At 36.3% G+C, this 18,914-nt stretch overlaps 1 protein-coding gene across 1 annotated transcript; it reads left to right on the top strand.

Moving 5' to 3' along the window:
• The first annotated feature begins 1,164 nt into the window (after positions 1-1,164).
• Positions 1,165-17,998, top strand: LOC135691734 (E3 ubiquitin-protein ligase MGRN1). Its single transcript, XM_065209691.2, has 16 exons — positions 1,165-1,324; positions 1,936-2,054; positions 2,668-2,756; positions 4,776-4,901; positions 5,288-5,399; positions 5,869-5,947; positions 6,367-6,410; positions 7,261-7,308; positions 7,972-8,043; positions 9,134-9,239; positions 11,050-11,097; positions 11,705-11,790; positions 12,683-12,764; positions 13,426-13,770; positions 15,615-15,865; positions 16,760-17,998. Exons 1-16 carry the CDS (start codon positions 1,237-1,239, stop codon positions 16,763-16,765), a joined length of 1,701 nt encoding a protein of 566 aa, XP_065065763.2. The 5' UTR covers positions 1,165-1,236; the 3' UTR covers positions 16,766-17,998.
• The last annotated feature ends 916 nt before the right edge of the window (positions 17,999-18,914 follow it).

Below are 18,914 nucleotides of genomic sequence, written 5' to 3'. Positions count from 1 at the left end.
ATTTTTCTCCAAGGTAAACCCCACCGGGGATAAGGGCTCCACATTAGCATTGGCAAATAAAAATACACATGCAGGTACAGATTTTGTGTGGTACAGGTAATGATATAATGATGGTTCTACTCTACGCGAATGTTTTCAAAACATTGCATGCACTCTCATTAGCCTCCTAACATCCCATGAGTTTGGAACTGCAGCTAGCACCCTAGCCAATACTTGCATAAGATGATACGTATTTATTTATGGTGGGAGGTATAACCAAATATGCCAGTTTCATATTTTCCATTGCGGCTTTCGTCAGTGGCGGCGCCAGCTTTTATAGAGTGGGAGGGTAATGGGCGCGACCAGTGGAACCACGCCCCTTTTGCCTCGTTTTAGTGATTTGTACCTAGTTAACTTTCCTTAGGAGATTTGATCTACCCCTACCCAGCGTTTTTTAATCCATTTTTAGAAGAAATATGTAGACCATATTTTCAGAAAAGTGGGGGGGGGGTAATAGCCCCCCATACCACCCCTTGGCGCCGCCACTGGCTTTCGTAGAATTGACCACATCTTGATGCTGTAATGCCAGTTCCATAACTACTAGATCCAAGCATTTTCTATCGTGCACTTTGCAATGGGGGCCCTGGCTGTACGTTTATTTGTTTATCAGGGTTTTTAAGTTTTCTAAAATTCCTACCACTCATGTGCTTAGATTCTAGGGGTTGGGTGCTGTTATTCAGACCATGTTTTATGAGTATTTGCTTTCTTATTGGGTAAAACTACACTATCCCCAAAACATTTACTCACTACAACGCCAATGCCAACACTTAAACTTATTTTTGAGGACAGTGGCTTTAATGCTACCACTGTTTTGGCTTTTCTCAACAGCAGAGTTAGAAAGTTCAACAAACAAATTACCAGTGATTGAATTTATGATGTTGTAAATTTTTCTTAGAATAACCCCTGCCAGCCCCCTTCTGGTATTGGAAATTGGACCTGTATTGAAACTACTTTTTGCGTAGTAGCATAACCTTTTCTTGTCAGAATATTTCAAGGTGATCTTTTGGAGTAATCTTCAGTTTGTTGCTTAAAATTCTGCGGAAGCCCAGCTTGGGAAATTTTAAACGACCAAACCAAAGAAACCAAAGGAGGTAACCAGAGCAAATTCCATCCCAGAATGCATCACGGAAAAAAATACAACAGACGAAGGTGAGGGTCATTTCGTCGTAGTTATGCTGTGAGCGAAGTGTTGATGAAATGGGGTTATTCCAGTCAAGGCAGGACCATGGAGTCGAAGACATCGAGATTCCAGTGCCTAGAACTTATGGTTACCCTGCAAAATGTGGTAAGAGCTTTTCTGCCCTTCCTTGTCGAAATTGGCAAGGTGACAAATATAGGCAAGGTTTGTTTATCAAACCTGTAGGATTTCGATAGGCCTATTTACGATCACCTTGCATCTGTCAGTTTGAGAGTTATGCAAGAGAATTTGAGTTGCCGAATGTCATCTACTTACTACTAGTCGATTTGCGCGAGTTAACATCTTTAATTTTGTTTAAATTTGCCTCACGCCGTGGCTTGAGGCTCACGGGTTTAGAAGTGTAGTTCTGTCGTCATAATCAGCGTTTCGATAAATAATATTCCTGTTGAAATTAGCGAGAAGGAAGAAACGCAAGATATGCTGTCCGCCGGATTCTATGAATCTTGCAATGAGTAATTAAATGAAGGTATTAGTTAGGGAAAAAGCAAAAGGACGACGCGAATCCAATGTTGTGTAATAGAAATATTTCTACAATAGATTTGATCATATAACGTATTAATATTTCGCCCTGGGACAGGGCTTCATCGAGTAAATGACCTATAGTAGTGTATCTCTGTTAAATGGTTCCTTATTTTCTAGTTTTAATGTTCATTTTAATCTAAAATTTTCAACGTATGTAACTTTCTCTGTCGTTATAGGGAACTACTTTTCTAGTCACTTCATTATGGGTGGCGAGAAATTCGAAACTGTAAACCCAGAATGCTTTTTATTTGGGGAAAACAATGATCTGAACTATCTGTGCAACAAACCAGCCCAGGTATTTTGCATTTTCGTATACATTGATCATATCTGTTGATAATTTAAAAAAGCTTGTGTTTTTATGTTTTTATCACAATGTTATATCAAGGACAAAGTATCACATGAATGTTTTTCAATGAAATCTGAAACTGAAACTGAATTAAATATTTACCATAAGTGTTATTCAAGTTTAACTAAAAGTTTGCAGACCCCTAAACAAATATTATTTGTGAATATGTTAAACAAAACATGGTGATTTGGGTTGTAAACTTCATTTCTAGAGGCCAAATGTTTTCACCTTTGATTATTGCATTAAAATTCTTTATCACCTGGCAGCAATCTAAAGATAAGGCACTTAGCTATAAGCTATAACAAAATATGTAGCTATCCTAGGTTACTTTCTTTAAATTTTTTGATGTAGCTCTATTTTATGTCTCAAACTATGAATTTTGAAAGAAACCCTCTAAAATTATGGATTGCTATAGAAACCTGTTTTCCCTCCATACTTTCTGCACCTCTAAGGTGAGACTTGAATTTAGGACCTACTTTGGGAAAGTCTAGCAAAGACATGTGCCAATTCAGATATAATTACAGTTGCAATAATGAATACACCACCATTTCTTCATTTGCAGTTTCCATACCCACAACCAACAGGAACTGAGCCAAGCAGAACATTGAGATGCTTAGTTCATCTCAGGAAAGATACCTTGCGTCTAGTCAGGTGTGTTATTGTGCATTTTATTTTCTGTATTCATATTATCATGATGATTTCAGTGGGGTTTTTTGAATAATGATGCGTCATGTGAGTTTTTTTGACAAGCCTTGTTGTCTCTTGAACATAATAACACTTAATACAAAGACAATAGCTTGACAAGATGATGATAAGCCTACCTGCATTGTGTAAATGTCTTACACAATAAGATAATATTTTAGAGGGGTTCAAAGCAGTGAAAAACAACTTGAGGGGGCAAGGGGAGGTGGTTGCCACCCAATATTTTGGAGGACAATGGTCTTTTGTTAAAAAACAATAGGGAAATGTGACATCATCCTCTCAAATCAATAGGCTTGCCCCCTCCCCAATATTTGACCAATTGTCTGCCCCAGGTTCAAAGCCATTTATTTTCATGATCAAGCTAAATGGTTGATGATGGTAGAAGGATATAGGACAGGCTTTTGTGTGAAAAATATAGCAGGCGTGCTAACCACCGCACCCCTGAAAACATCCAGGCGTGTGATGGCGTGTGACATTTTTTCACAAAACTGTTTGGTAATTATGATAGTTCTATGGAGAAATTGCCAACACAAAAATGATGACAGCAATATTTTGATGAAATTTACTTCGCTGAATTCTTACCATGACTACTTACATTACAGCAACTGAGCAATTTTCTAAACAAGTATAAACTGAGCTTATTTAATATATCAACAAAAAACGGCACTACAAGTTCAGAAACATTTTTCATCGCATCATTGGCAAATCGGCCAATTTTTATTGCATAATCGGCTGCTTTCGCTAAAATTGCGATCGAAAATGAAAATCTTGTTCAAAACATTAAATGTTCCTCTTAAAGTTCGGGGACAAAAATGTCTGTTACAGTCTTTTGTGTTTGAATTTGTTCAATGAAATGCCATTTAGCCTTGAAAAGGTGCAAACGTGCGAACAAATCTCTTCTCCTTTTTGCATCATTAAAAGTGCATGTTTGCCAATGTATGTTTTGTCGCTGACAATGATGATTCCACCGAGAAATAGCGATAAATACACAGGGAATAAGTAGACCAAAATAAGGGTGAAAAGTTGTGGAAAAGTTTGTCATATTGAGGAAAATTAAAATGAAGTGACTACAATTAGGTTTGTTAATATACGAAAATTCCTTATATACGGGATTAGTTATACCAAGAGAAATTGTGCGGAGGCAGAAATCAAGGGGCCAGATATCTCTTGTCATGCTGGAAAATTAATTATACTTGTAACCAGGTCAGGTTTCATAATATAGGGATTCCACTGTAGATTAGTCCTATGGTTATTTCAAAATTGTTTATTTAGTCTGCAATCCTGATAAGATGTTAAGCCTTTTTGAAGTGGCATGAAGCAATTGTACCAAGGAAGGATAAATATATTAACTCATCTCAAAAACCCACAAAACCAATAATTATGAATTTTGTTCCGATAATAAAAGAAGGCTTGCGATGTTTTGCACTCCTGGAAAGCGTTAGGTGTGCGCCAGGGCGTGTGCTTGCAATCGCACGCCTTTCCGACGAAAGTCTGTAGGATTTATAGTATATTTTTTGTTAAAGTTAATAGTTAATTATTTGTTTTGCTTTAAAAGCTTTGTTCATCATAATGCCTTTTTTAAAACAAAACATCCTTTTGAGTTGTGAGAACTTATCACACATGATTTATATAAGCAAAATTAAACATAATGATAATAAGCATCAAAATGGAAATAAAGATTATGTTTTTTAACAACCATTCATCATCATTATAATTACCAGGGGTGAAAATTGATAGATATTGTTCAGAGAGTGAAGGGTAAAACATTTTAGACTGAAAAAAAGCCAATTATGTAGAAAGCATTGGATATTTTCTGATTAAGCTCAAATTTTCTAACTAGTTCAAATATTTTGAGAGGTTGGGGGAGGGGATATGAAGCAACCTAAACCTCTGACATTTACATGCATCATAACCATCATCAGTCTTTAAGTCAGTTGAAATGTCAATATATTGTTTCTTCCTCTCTAGAATATCCGAAAAGAAGCCATCACAGGTGGATTGTTACAATATTGAGTTTACTTTTGATACAGATGTAGCTTGTGCAGTTCGAATATATTTACTTGCAACTGAAAATCTAGCTGGGGGCATTGCAAGGTAATTTTTCCATTCTGCTTTTATAGCATAAAGTAAATTATGCTAAATTTGCACACAATATAGTGAAATATAGGTTAATTTGGATTTATAGGTACAGCTTTTATCTGGTATGTAATATATTATATGTAATATAATATATTAAATTTTCCTGGCTATCAGTGAATGTATAAGAGTAGAGGTATCGGCAGACACCTGGAATTTTTCGATTATGTCAGAAGTTGAACCTTAGATTTGTAAATTTTTCTATTTAATGACAAATATATTTATGGAAAAAACTTCCTTTGCCCTTCAGATAAAATGACCGTTTGTTGAAGGTTGCTAAGCTGACTAACTGAAACTGTGAAGTAAAACTGACAGTAATATTAATCAATTATTCACTTTTCAAGGTATACCTCCAGGAACAAGCAATCAGAGCCTGTGTTCTATCAGAGAGGGTCAAACCAGACATACTGCAATAGAATGTTCAATATTGTCCCTTCATCACTGAATGAGGAAGAGGTGATTTTTATTTTTTCACCATTTTGTTGATTACCCTCAATATTATGTTTTCTAAATAGTTAGGTATGCTATAAGAGGTCAAAGTCTGGTAGATTTAAGGTTTTCACTAAAATTGATTTACAGATCAGTTCTAACATTGTCATGTGGACAAGAGATTAGAATACAAATCAATTATTGTTTTTAACATGCATGCAAACATGACTTAAATCATGACTGCACCTGCATACAATTAGAAATTCTTTATTTTGCATACCATTAAATTGTTTGCATACCATTAAATTGAATTATAATTTATAGTTTAAATTTTAAAGAGGAGCTTTTGGAAGAGAAGTCTTTGTATTTAATGTGATGATGCTATTGCCATGGCTTTTTCATATCATAATGTCAACATTCAGTCTGTTGAGTGGAAATGGTTAAAAATAGTTTCTATGCTTTCATTTTTGATACTTAAAAATATTCTTTGTTTCAGTTTCAATATCAGCCTGGAGGCACTCAGGGTGAAGCAATGGCAATACCAATTGTTATACAAATTACAGTCGAGGAAGAAGGTATGTCGTATGGTATAAAACATCAACATTATATTTCACGTTTCAAAGAAATAATCTCATATTAGGGCTGAGCAGCCTTAATAATTTTTACAGTGCCCTCTCATAAGTAAGACTTTTGTTAAGTGGGACAGATGTTCCCAGTCCCATGGACTTCCTTATCATAGAACATTTGCTTAACTGAACATTTGTGGGACAGATTTATGGGAGCCCAATGGGAATAAACTGTATAATATTCTGGTGCACATGGATCCATGTTTCTGAGAAATATATATTGCCCTTGTGTAATTTTGGTGTTGCATAAAGCCGGCTGTCAAAGTTTCATTGAATTGAAAAAAATTTCAATTATTCTTGTAGGGTTTTTAATAAATTTCCTTCTGAAAAAGACATTTATTTGACATGATCATAATATTCTTTTGCAGATTTTCCTTCGCAATGTGAGGTCACCTTTGCCACTTTTGAGAAGGTAAGATTTTTTAATTCTTCCAGTAGACAGGCTAATTTTTAGTTGCTAAGTGATGATGCCCTATATGGTATCAAGCACTTTTATTACAGACTGGTAAACAATAATTTTCATTAGGTTTTAGATCCCTATTCAAGTTGAATTGCATATATAATTTGAGTATACATTGCAAGCACTTTTTCTGTGGTCATGGTTGGCTAGATGCTTTGAAATCTCAGTGTTTGGTTTTGTGCATTGCTCTGGAAACAAAATTTATATTTGGAAGGGGCAGGAGAGGGGTCCACTAGAAGGGAAATCGTATGTTGCTTCCTATTCAAAAGGTAAAGTTTCCAGCCCCATGTTACTGACAACCTTCTACTAAGAGCAACCCCCAGCTACTGGCATCCCTGCCTCTGACAGCCCTCTGTTATGACTTTTGAAATTTCAGTATTTTCTATGGTTTAAAGGAATGTTTCTATCTTTTAACCAAAGCCATGGTCAAATATTTTAGATACAATTGATTCCATAAATTGGTGCTTTTGTGAGCAATTGTCAACTCAATCAAAATCTTTACGAATCTTTCCTGCTAAATTAAGCATTTGTTTGCACAATTTTATGCTTTTTCGATCAATGAGGTTAGACTGCCCTGTAAAAGCTATCAAAATTATTTATTCAAAAGGTATTTGCAGAAGTCAATTTTAGTTTTAGTTTTGAGAATGTATTTAAATAATTGAGTTCACCTGTTATTACATCAGTTCTTTCATTTTCTCTCTTTAAAATAGCAAACGCTTTTTATTATAACCTTTGATATGATAGTAGAATATCCCCCAATCTTTAAAGAAGTTTGTTCTTATCATAATACATTTTCTTTTAGAATTCAGATAGTACTTACTCAATCAAGTTTTTAAAGCAAAAAATTGTTGTAAGTTGAATTTGCCTTTTGCCATAATTTTTTCTGCTGTTTGAATAAATCTTTTCTTTAAAAATTTGTTAAGACAGTAAGGCTTGCCATACTGGTAACAAATGGCTGGCTTTTGCATGGGGTTTCTTTATATCGATGGAAATGTCGATTATATCAGGCCTGGCCATTTAAGGAAAGCCATAGCTCGTGTTCCCCTCCAGGTTCAACTCAAATGCTGATGGGGAGCTGCAGATTGCTCTCCTAAACTGTTCAAAAAACAAGTTGCCCTCCTTGAAATCAGTTTTACCTTTTTTCTGTTTTTATTCATTTATGAATAGCTCACCTGGAAATTACTAGGAAACCTGCTTACTGCTCCCCTGCTAAAAGTCTTATGGCCAGGCTTGATAAATTATATTTTTTTTAAAGGTTTTTTGGGTCTGTTTTATTCTTCTCTATCGTGAGTACACTCTTGCACCTTATTAGAGGGGGCTGGTATTATGTCGAAAAATATATATAAATAATTCTTTGCGATCGGAATTTCGTAAAATGTGTAAAAAGAAGATTTCTATAATGTTTTTAGATAAAATTCCATTCCTTTTACGCTTCAATCACGTAGATAAATGCCTGTTACCTAGAATCATAATTTATTAGCCTTGAAATGATAAAGACATTTTCATCTTTAAGGCTGATGGTGTTTGTTACATAATTCAAGAAATTTATGGAATAGAAAACAAGAAAGAAGGCTCGAAGGATAAGGTACAAATTATTTTTTACGATATTTACAAATTGTGTTGTACAACCTTTCTTGTTTAAACTATTAATTTTTGTTATTGTTCAAAGACATACTGTATTAATAAAAGAAGCAGGAGACAGTGAATCCTTTGTACGATTTGTGAAGGTGAACCCTGCGTACTGCTTCGGAAGATGATGCAATATGCTCATTGTAGTAAGGCTCTTGTATATATACGTTTTTGTTTACTGCTGATCCTGCGTACCAAGTCTGTATACACCAATTCGACTTACAGCCTCGTTTTGAAAATTTCTCCTAACCTAATTATACGACTTTTTAAAGCTCAAATTTGGTTTTATCACCATAATCTTAGGCCGGATACAATTTTTCATATTGTTTGTGCTTGTATTTTAGATTTTACGGAGAAATGAAGTTTGAAAACTTGTAAGAGATTTGACCGCAAAAATCTTTCGGGGGGAAACTTAACCCCCCTAGTCGCCAATCACGGTCAAATCCCTTATAAATTTTCTATCTTTTTGTCGTCATAAAATCAATATCGTGAGCAATACCATAATGAAAACTTCCAAGTATACTAAAATCATTGCTCGCAATCCGAATCTGAGGTCAAAAATTTTGTACAAAATAATTTGAAGAATTTTTCAAAATGAGGCCGTGATTTCAAATTGGTCTATTCACTTATCTTGAGACCAAAAGGATTGTGGTCGAGGTAATTCTCTCGGCTATTAAAAGTCTTTTAGGTATCCCCAGCTCACTTCTAGTCTGCCAGAAAGCATGCACACAACTTTTCACCAAGCCAGTCAATAAACATAGGATCTTAGACACGAAAGGTGTTTTTTTCAAGACAACATTCTCAAGATGGTGGTTCAAAATTAGCTACTTTGCCAAAGCAAAACATCGCATGGAATTAACCAAAAAGCTGTTATTTTGGGCAACTTGCACTTAACATGTATGCATACACCGAAGGCTCAAGGCCGCGGGCGGTTTTTCGGTTATTTAACGTATTGCGACTTGTATATAGAAATAGAACCATTGTGGTTTCTGTGTATCTCAGGCCAGTTTTCAGTTTAATCACTCTGTCGTATGTCCCTTGTTTAGGATGATGATCTTGATGAGAATGGAACCGAGTGCGTCATTTGTATGTGTGACACAAGGGACACATTGATTCTCCCTTGCCGGCATTTATGCCTTTGTAATGGCTGTGGTGAGTACTTGATTTGGATTCATCTCAATTCTCTGCATTTGCTTTGCGACTTTCACTATTCAGCTCCTAATGCTTCAGACGATTCCTCTGTCAATGGACCCAACGCTAGTAGACTCACAAAACAACACAAAATTCAAATAAAGAGCTTATACCAACTCTAAGCAGGCCCCCCCCCCTGGATGTGCAGCTGCTTGGAAGATCTGCTGTTATCGATGAAATTATAGCTTATACTGATAAAATGTACTAAGTATTGTATCTGTTATTGTTGTTAGTGCTGGTTTAATGTTTTGTGCAAGGAATTTGAAATCAAACAAAGAGAAACAAGGGCAGGCATTCACCTTAAAGGCGACGCCGAAGGGTCCCTTTCCTTATAGAGTATTGGTCAAATCAATCACTGCGCCATGGCACACTAGTGTGCAGAATGATTTTCAATTGAAACGTGGAGAGTTTTCCATTTAAATACAGTCGCTCTGAAAAGCCGTTTGAAAATTAGCTTATCATTAGTATATGAGAATGTTTGCAAATGATTTGCCATCGTTGATAGTGTGAATTTTAATAACAATCACACACTGTAATAAACACTGAGTGAGAATGAATGAATTTACTGATTTTGTTGTCATTATTAGGCCGTCATTCTGTACCATTTTTTTGTTGCCTGTGTGCCAAAGGGGTTTCCACTGCAGATAGGAGCAGAAATGTATGTTTTTATTAAGTTTTAACATCCCCATGATGTGGATGAGAAAATTGAATGCCGGAATAAGTGTGATTGCTTTTATTGGTAAGTTTTTAATAGTGTCGATGCCCAAAATTTTAGGAGGACGTCAGTTGTTGTTCTTCGACCGCTTAAAATTGTTTTCGACTTTACTTGGCAAACAATCTCATCTACTTCTGTTTTGAATTCTTTTGAAACAAACCCATCATCACCAGATACTGGAATGCAGGTCTTTAAAGCCCCGGCAAAACGACTAAACATTTCACTAAACATTTCACTAAACATTCCACTAAACATTTCACTCAACATTTCACTAGACATTTCACTAAACATTTCACTAAACATTTGTTTAGTGAAGTTGAGCGAAATTTAGCGAAGGTGGCAAAACGTGACTAAACTTTTCACTAAACTTTGCTCAACATTTTTTAGCTGCGACCTGTGTAAGACGCTGTTTGGTTGTAGGAGATATTGCATAGGAGTTAGCTTTCTGTTTGTTTTGTTGTATGTTAGCATAAAAGACTTCAAGTGCAAGAAATGGGTAAAAATAAGAATTTTATAAAAGAATGGGAAAAGAAAATACTTTTTAGCACATCGAAAACAAAGTTGACTGTTGAAGAAGACAGTAGCGTACAAGGAGATGAAGCAAATGTCTCATGAAGGCATTCTAGAGATTTTTGTTCACGTAGAGACAGGAACACCGAGAAAAGCCCTGGAAAACCTTTGGGTTCCCAAAGCTACGGCGTATGCGCCAGCACAGCAAATGTTTAATTGGTGGCAAAACGACTAAACATTTGCTAAACAACACTCAACAACGCTAAACATTTTTGACCAGAATCAAACTTTACTCAGCAACAATCAACACGGCTAAACAACACTAAACAAAATGGCAAAACGAATAAACTTTCCACTAAACTTTACACTAAGCACAAGTTGTGTGAAATGTTTAGTGAAATGTTTAGTGAAATGTTTAGTCGTTTTGCCAGGGCTCAAGCTCTCACTTTTTGAGTTTTTATTAACTGTCATCAAAGACTAACATCAAATCCCGTTATCAACTGTGCAAAAAGTAGTTACAATTCTAGCTTTGGGTTTCCTTTGCAGCGAATTCTCTAAGGTACCAAGCCAGCAACTGTCCAATTTGCAGATCTCGTAAGTGTTCTGTCTGTTTCTTTGTATTTTTAAATGATTAAATAGTTACATTTGGTGTATAGAACAGGAGGCTTTAAGCTGCAACACTGAGTCACACGCTTAATGTGATCTTCAGGCAAGACCTGTCTTTACAGCATCGAGCACTTTATGAAAGCCTGGTAAAGAAGTAATTGTTATTTGACTAGATAATTGTGTTGCTTTGGCACTTCATTGTTGGAGAATCCAGCTCATTTTTACGCGATATCTTTCATCATTATTTTATTTGATATATTTTACGCGATGCTATTGTTTAAAACATTAGCCATTTGTAGAAGGTTAATGTTCGTAAGATTAGAGAAATGATTTTTTCAGATGCCTACGGGTAGCACGTTTCCGTCTGTATCTTCAACTCATCAAAACCGTTCATTTGATGAAATTGTATTAGAGTCGGTTAACAGGTTGAAAAATGTGTCAGTTGGGGGAAATTTTAAAATCTCTAGACCAGTTAATCGCTGCTGGCAGTTGAAAATGTTTTAGCAGACGAATCTTTACCATCTTACGTCACCGCTCTGACCAACGACGTCTGAAACTAACTCGACAAATTGTAATTAATCTAATTCCCTAACAGCATTCCATGCTCTACTTCAAATAAAAGCAGTACGGCGGAAGATACCAGCTGCAGGTATTGCCGATGCCAGTGCTGCAGCCAAAGAGGTAAGTTCTTTGAAATTTACACCAAATCTTTTTTTAGCTCTAAAATAAATGGCACCTCGAACTATATTAGATCCCATTTTGTCCCTAACGAGTTTTATAAAAACAACAATAATTTTATCAAGACTGGGAATAAGTATCATCCCTGTATTATTTTGTGTTAGGTAGAATACAGTTTATATTAATTGTAATATTTAAAGCGAAGAGTTGAAAAAATTGGATCTTATTCTCCAAAACTATAATAAATTTATATATTCTAATCGTACTTTAATGATCTTGTTTGTGTTTAATGGATTAGGGTGGAAAGATGGAAAAAGATTGCATGTTCCCATTTTAAAGCATATATTTCCAGTTGTTCTTTGTCATAAATGTGGGAGAATGAGACGATTGCTGTGTTTACTCTTGAGACGGGCATCAAAATGCAAACATTAAAATCCGTATCAGCTCTTCATGATATCAGTTTGAGGAGTAACTGCTATGATTCCCATTTTTAAGTTTTATTTATCTACGATACCATTTGTATCAGCTTTTGCTCTGTCATCGTAACCTTATAGATCTAGTTTTCGTAGACCCGGATTTAAAACCGAGGCCAACTTAACATGCAACTGAACAATTTTTGCTAGATGATCCATACAAAATTGTTTTTAACGTTTTTCTTAAAAAGAAACATTCATCGTTACATGAAATGCGTCTTAGTTGATGTGGGCCTCGAAGATCTTTGGCGTGCTACGCAAAACGTGTGCCTCTGGATCATGCATAGTCGTATTAAATATAGATCTAGCCAACGTATATTGTTCCAGGCGACAATTTATCCCCACTCTTTTGAGGAAATTTTAAATTGCGACGATTAAAGGAATATATACTGTGTTTGAATGCAATTTTTGACTGTTTTAAGGGAAGTCAGGAATCAGATGACTATGAAGAAGTTCCGCTGGTTGATGCGCTGAATGGGTACCTTCCTGCTGATGGTGCATCAGGTAGGCTTCTTCAAGGAAAATTTTATAGTTTTTAATGGGGATGTCTTATGTGCTGCAATGGTTCATGAAGACAGGGGCTTAAGCAGAAATATCGTGGGTTACAAGGCATTGCTGTATGGGGCGAGGGGAGGATTCTCGCACCCCTGGGCTAGCAGCCCTTCAGCAAATTTTCGGTTCTGTTGAACTGCAATCGAACTTACACAAGTCTGATCTCTTACATCAGTCCGACCACACGAAATAGTCCGTCATGCAAAGTCCGATGTACACGAATGAAAAGCCGAAATAAAGCGGTACAGAGTAAGACTGAAATTTTACGAAACGAATTCATATGATTGAGAAACCGACCATGAAACACTGAGTATAAAGCGTATTGCTATCAGCTGAAGTATAGTGGAATAGATTTATCTTCATGTGAACAATGTTAATTATGTAATTTATGCCTTTGAAGTAACTAAAATAGTCACGGATGTGTTTCTCAAAAGATTCATTGGGATGATTTTACCAAGGTAACCAAGATTGCTTTGATAAGGGTTTCGAAACTCTGCGAACTTTTATTAAATCAAAATCATTTCAAAGGTATTTTATTTTATTTTGCAAAATATTTCAAAAATTGGCTCAGGGCCTTGCATGTAAGTCTAAAGCTGCGTACCATATTTGGCAGGTTACTCTAGCCGGCAGTCATCTGCCAGGCGCTCGAAGTCACGCAATGGCTCGCGGCCGAATTCCAGGAAATCTAGATCTGGTTCCCGGAATGGCAGCAGATCAAGCGCAGTTTTGCCTCCAGTTGACAAAGTTGACCATCCAGTTAATTTCAGGCCATATAGTGGCACTGAGCGGCTGGTTAGCGTGCCAAAATCCATGGCTGTTCAACAGGTATCAGATGCCGAGGATGCAGCGGCTGCGGCATCTTTCGAGACGAGCTCCATGGAACCTATATTACCCGACGCCAAGGACGAGCAAGAGGAAGCGGGTCAGGTCGACCTCCAGGACTCTCTGCAAAGCACAAGTATGTTGACTGTACTATCTAGACCATTATCAGTAAAGGGCGAATATAGTTTAATCCCTTCATCAAATACGTGAGGAATCAGTAGTTTTTGTCGTTTATGTCAATGTTGGAGGCAGTGCTACGAACTATCCAGGTAGATTTTGTAGTTTTTAGGGCCTGTTTACATGACAAAAGCTTAGTCAGAATCATTAATGAGAACGTTAAGATCATGGCATATGAGGGAGCGCCCTTCAGAGCTGCAAAAGGTATCGGAACCTGGGGACTAGATTCGAAGAAAAATGTTTGGCTTGGCAGGAAATTTTCAGCAAAACCTGATAAAATAGAGCTGTTTTTTTTGCATTAACAAACATTTTTACTTGACTTTTTAGAGCAGATCACAAGTTTATGCAAATGTGAGCTTAATGTCTGCAGGTTGTCGACTGCATCGAATAAAGTTTTGGTCTTGTTTCCCAGGATCCCAGAAAGGAAACTATTTTCTCAGCTCTTGTACCCGTTGTTTCTCAGACTGTCGCTCTTGTTCTCCGCAACTGTTTTGTTCTACCTCCTCTTTCCCTGTACCATATATGTTCACTGCAAAAAAAAGTCATCAAAGATGAAAATTTCCGTGCAACCCTTATAAACAGGCTCTGCCCAGCATGTAAGCTGAGGAGGAGCTATGGTCTTGAGACGCAAGCTACATGTAAACAGGCTCTACCTTCGTGTTGTTGTTGTAATCATCGTCATCTCATTAACTGTATTATTCAATCATCTTTTCTAATGATGTTACCAAGTAAAGGATGGCTGAAGTCAAGTAGCTTTCATCTTCATGTTGGTGTGTGTTAGTTTACGGTGTTCCCCTGTTAGGCTTGGATTTCCCCCTGGTGTACAAGGCTTTTAGAGAGGAAATAAACCAAGATTTTATTTGTATCATTGAAAGAATAAGGTTCTCCCTTTTGCCCGCCTACTATTTTTCTACAGATTTGAACAATTTCTATGGATAGAAGAACCGATTTTAACTGGCTCGATTTCAAATTATGGCGGCTTACAGATTTGCTTTTGTAGCTGGTCTCATTTCCTGACACGCAACTTCTTGATATCGAAAATTCCTTTCCTTCAATCTAAAACTCCAAACTTCTTCCTTTTCATTGGCTAAAAACAACAGTTTTCTCCCAGCATTTATTAATCCTCTGAAAAAAGGTTCTTTCAAAATAGACAATTTAGCACTTAAGCTTACGATACTGAATTATCAGATGAAGTTTTCCAGCATGAATTTAACGTGTTTCTGTAAAAACAATACTCCCAGAGTCATGTCGAATGCTTTCGCTTCTTCGCATCTGTTCACTTTCCTGGTTGTCATTTAGACATCATTAGAGGCTCATTATTAACCATTTCACATAGTAAATTAGTATTCTGCAGTATTTTGATCACCGCATTTTACCTCCATTGTTTTGGAATTTTGTCAATTTATTTTTAATCGGGTAATGATATTTCAAGTTGTTAAATTTTGTTATTTTATGAGTGAGAAATTATTTTGCAATTGAAATATATAATATATTTTTTGTATTTTTGATGGCCGAAGAATATACTTAAAATTTGAAAGGTGGAATTTTTCTGTCTTTCAGTCTGAGCAAGTTTTTAAATAACAGTGGTTAATTGGTGGTCAAAGCATAACAGAAGCACTTATAGTGATATGCCTGTTTTGTTTTTGTTTGCTTGAGGTTTTGAAAGCATGTTTCCAGCACTCTCTATAAATTTTGATATTCAAATGGGCCTGTTTGCTTTATGTTTGAGAGATTCCAATTTGGCATTTAGGGTGATCAACTATGAGTTTTAGGTTTGCTGTAATAAATTCTCTTATCGGTTAGTTCTCAAAGGCATGATCAGAGATGAATCGGAGCTAGAGACAGCGAAAAGGGACGATACTGTAGCAGAGCTGCCTCCGAACATGGATCTGTCTCTGCCTGGTACTCCGATGGGCAGCGATGTCAGCAATCAAAGTGCAAGCAGTATCAACACCCAGCGCACCACATCGACTACTGCAGGTTCTAGTAGCTCAATTTACATAACCCAAGCACAGGTTTCAACGCCATCCAATGTCAACATTGAAGAGGCTGAGGTGAGTTGCGACATCGTATCATCCTATCTGGGCTAGAAATTCCTCCTGTGATTTCAAGAACCTTTCTTTAAATCCTCTAGGCCTAATTTGCCATAGTCTTGCTCTAATAAAACTCATTGTCAAGAACTCCAAAGCAATCACCCCGGAAAACCCTTACAACAGCAAAGTCACCATCTCCTTTTTTGCCACTGCAGTTTTGCCTATGATTTTGTTATGAAAATCTGTTGGCCTAACTGGTTTAATACCGTTTAACAGATACTTTCCACGCTTTTCTCAGGATCATGTTTTGTGCTTCCTCAATTATCTATTGGTCAAAAAAAGCCATTTTAATTAAACTTTATTCTTTGTCCGCCGACTACCTTAAATTCCCTTCATACATACAGCTCGTTCTTGCTCTCCAGTAATACCCATGCCAATTGCGCATTGTAATTCCTGATATATTGGATTTTCAAAAGTACAATCAATTTTGTCTTCCAAGCGTCCAAGAATAATCAAGGACGCTGTAGCCCCGATGTTTAATTCGTAATAAAATTGGAGTAAACTAATTTTATTAAAAATCGAGTTGTAAAATGCTGGGAAATATTGCGTTATCTGAAAAAACTTCGAAAACCATTAATCACTCATATGTGAATCAATTTTTGACAATGTTTTTGGGCCGTTAATGACGCTTTTTGGATGCCCTCTGTTTTTTGGGCGTTTTTGGAATATCCCTTGCCTCTATAACAATGCTGATATCGGTCTGCTTCATCAAACCAATTGAAAATAAATATCTTTCATGTTAAATAAAATGGTTTATCTGCATGCCTTCTTCCTCTTGTTTATGACAAGTTTCTTTCGGATAATTATATTTTAAGTTTATACTATTATTAAATAATTGCGGCTGTTTTATTTCAGGGCTAATGACCCACTTCAAGATACCAGTCCAGTAAAAGACCAAGTCGATTAGATTGTAAATCTGTGTAGACATTTGCCGGCTTTTCATAATTTTTTTACATCTTCTGGTAATCAAAGTAATTTCGTTTTTTTAATTACTTTAATTGTTTTTGTTTCTGTACATTTTTATAATTGTGCACCCTCACTAAAACGAGAGTTGTAAGTGCCTGGTCAACTGATTTCAAACCGGTGTTTTATTGGAAATTCTTTTTTGGTGTTGGACGAGTTGTCTGTATGTATATATTGATAACCAATTGATAGATATTTCTAAACAAAGCCACTTCAGTGAAAGAATTCATCAAAAAATTAGACAAGTAAGACATAACAATTTTAACTTTTAGGCGTCCTCTTAACGATGATCACACAAGGCCATTCTTGATTCTTATGTTGAAGTAATACCCTTGTATCGGACCGTATACCTTTCCAGCTGTTCCTGTAAGTTCATAAGGGTTCCCTGTACCACACCCTTTCTGCCCCCATATCATCAAGTTAATTTAGCTTACATGTATTGAAACCCTAATTAATAGTCTTAACAGAAATAACAACAGTAGTTTTAAATTAACTTTTACAACTTTTTGTGTCATCCAGATTTTGTTTGTACGAAAATTCAAAACAAATTCAGAATTTCGGTAAGTTTCCAAAACAATAGCAGCTTTATTTTTTGTGCTCCTGTTGTTATCTCCTTTTTATTCAAATGGCTACCCCTTATGCCTTTTCATAATTTAACGGTTAAAACAGAAAAGTGCATTTTTTAACTGTATCGGCGTACATCGTCACATGCAATGAAAATTTCATCTACTGTACAACAGTGAGACCAGCCGAAGAGTTTTACTCCAAAAAATTTTGGAACAAAACCATTTGCCTATTGTTTTAAGGTATCCGCTTTTTGAGGGTGTCGGTTATTAATTGGAAGTTTCTTTGTACTATTTTGCAGATCTTTGACAGAATATTCTCATCAATCTGTTCTAGGTCGTGTATTTCTTATGTTTGGAATGTAACATGCATTTTATTGATTAAAATGTAGACCCGTGTACCTTTGAATATCTAGAACACAAAACTAGATATCAGTATCTCCAACTGATTAGTTCTTTAATGAAATGTTGGTTTGTACATTAGCGCAACGATTTCTGTATATAATTGTGACTTAATCTATGATGGCAGTGCTAGCTAACGAACATATAAAATTATATCTGGTAGCAATTGCAGTAGTTTTTTGCTGTGCGTATTCTCGAACTGTAATGCAATTTTATTTTATTGGTTCTCGCAAACGTCGTGATCGACATGCATGAATTTTATTGGTTCTCGCAAATATCGTGATCGACATGCATGATTTCTTTAAGAGTATGGTTGCTAAAATTGCTATGGGGGCAAAATTGCTCTTGTGGCCATTACCTCTGTTTTGTAGTTGCCATGGTAACATATGATGTGCGAGGACATAAGATGATAGTTCTCGTTTTCTTAGCCATAGATATGCATTTCGTTACATTTAAAAATCGAATTAAATGAAAAACTTTAATTCATTAACTAACTTCGATCAAAACAGACACGCTGTTTCAAATAGGTGCGCGTGAATTTGCATGGCATGCATGCTGCTGTATGTTGCCCGGTTGCAATCACACTTTTTGGAAAGAAGCTTCCACAAGCTTTTCATTTTCTTTAGGATCGTGAATTTGGATCGTGGCCAGAAAGGTCACCCCTACTCTTTTTGCTCATTTCATATAGTGACTAAGCATTTCAAGGGCAGTTCTTTGTTATGCAGTTGGCAAAAGGGCAACCCGGTAAACTGCAAAGGGGCATTTTTCCTGGACTATTTACAGGTGAGGGGAGGGTGCACGTGTCCCCTGTACTCTCTGTTCCTACGTCTATGTTTTTAAGAAAAAATATTGGTAATAAGACATCTTTACCAAATAGTTATCTTCAAAAAACAGCCCAGCTAGTCCTTGCAACAAGCCAGGACTTTTAGCGCAAGTAGAGGTAAGCATGGGCCTTTTTGAAAAATGCCCCACCACTCAAAAATCCTTAAAAATGCCCTGCACTGAGATGAGAAACTCTTAAGAAAAATATCGGTAGCCTTTAACACTCAAGCAGAAAAACATTCAAACTGCCTCTACCCTAC

The sequence above is a fragment of the Rhopilema esculentum genome, chromosome 13, assembly GCF_057945365.1.
Source record: "Rhopilema esculentum isolate cy_ngs chromosome 13, ASM5794536v1, whole genome shotgun sequence".
Lineage (NCBI taxonomy): Eukaryota > Metazoa > Cnidaria > Scyphozoa > Rhizostomeae > Rhizostomatidae > Rhopilema > Rhopilema esculentum.
Note: the sequence above shows the minus strand (reverse complement) of the source record. Positions and strands in the feature narration are given on the sequence as shown.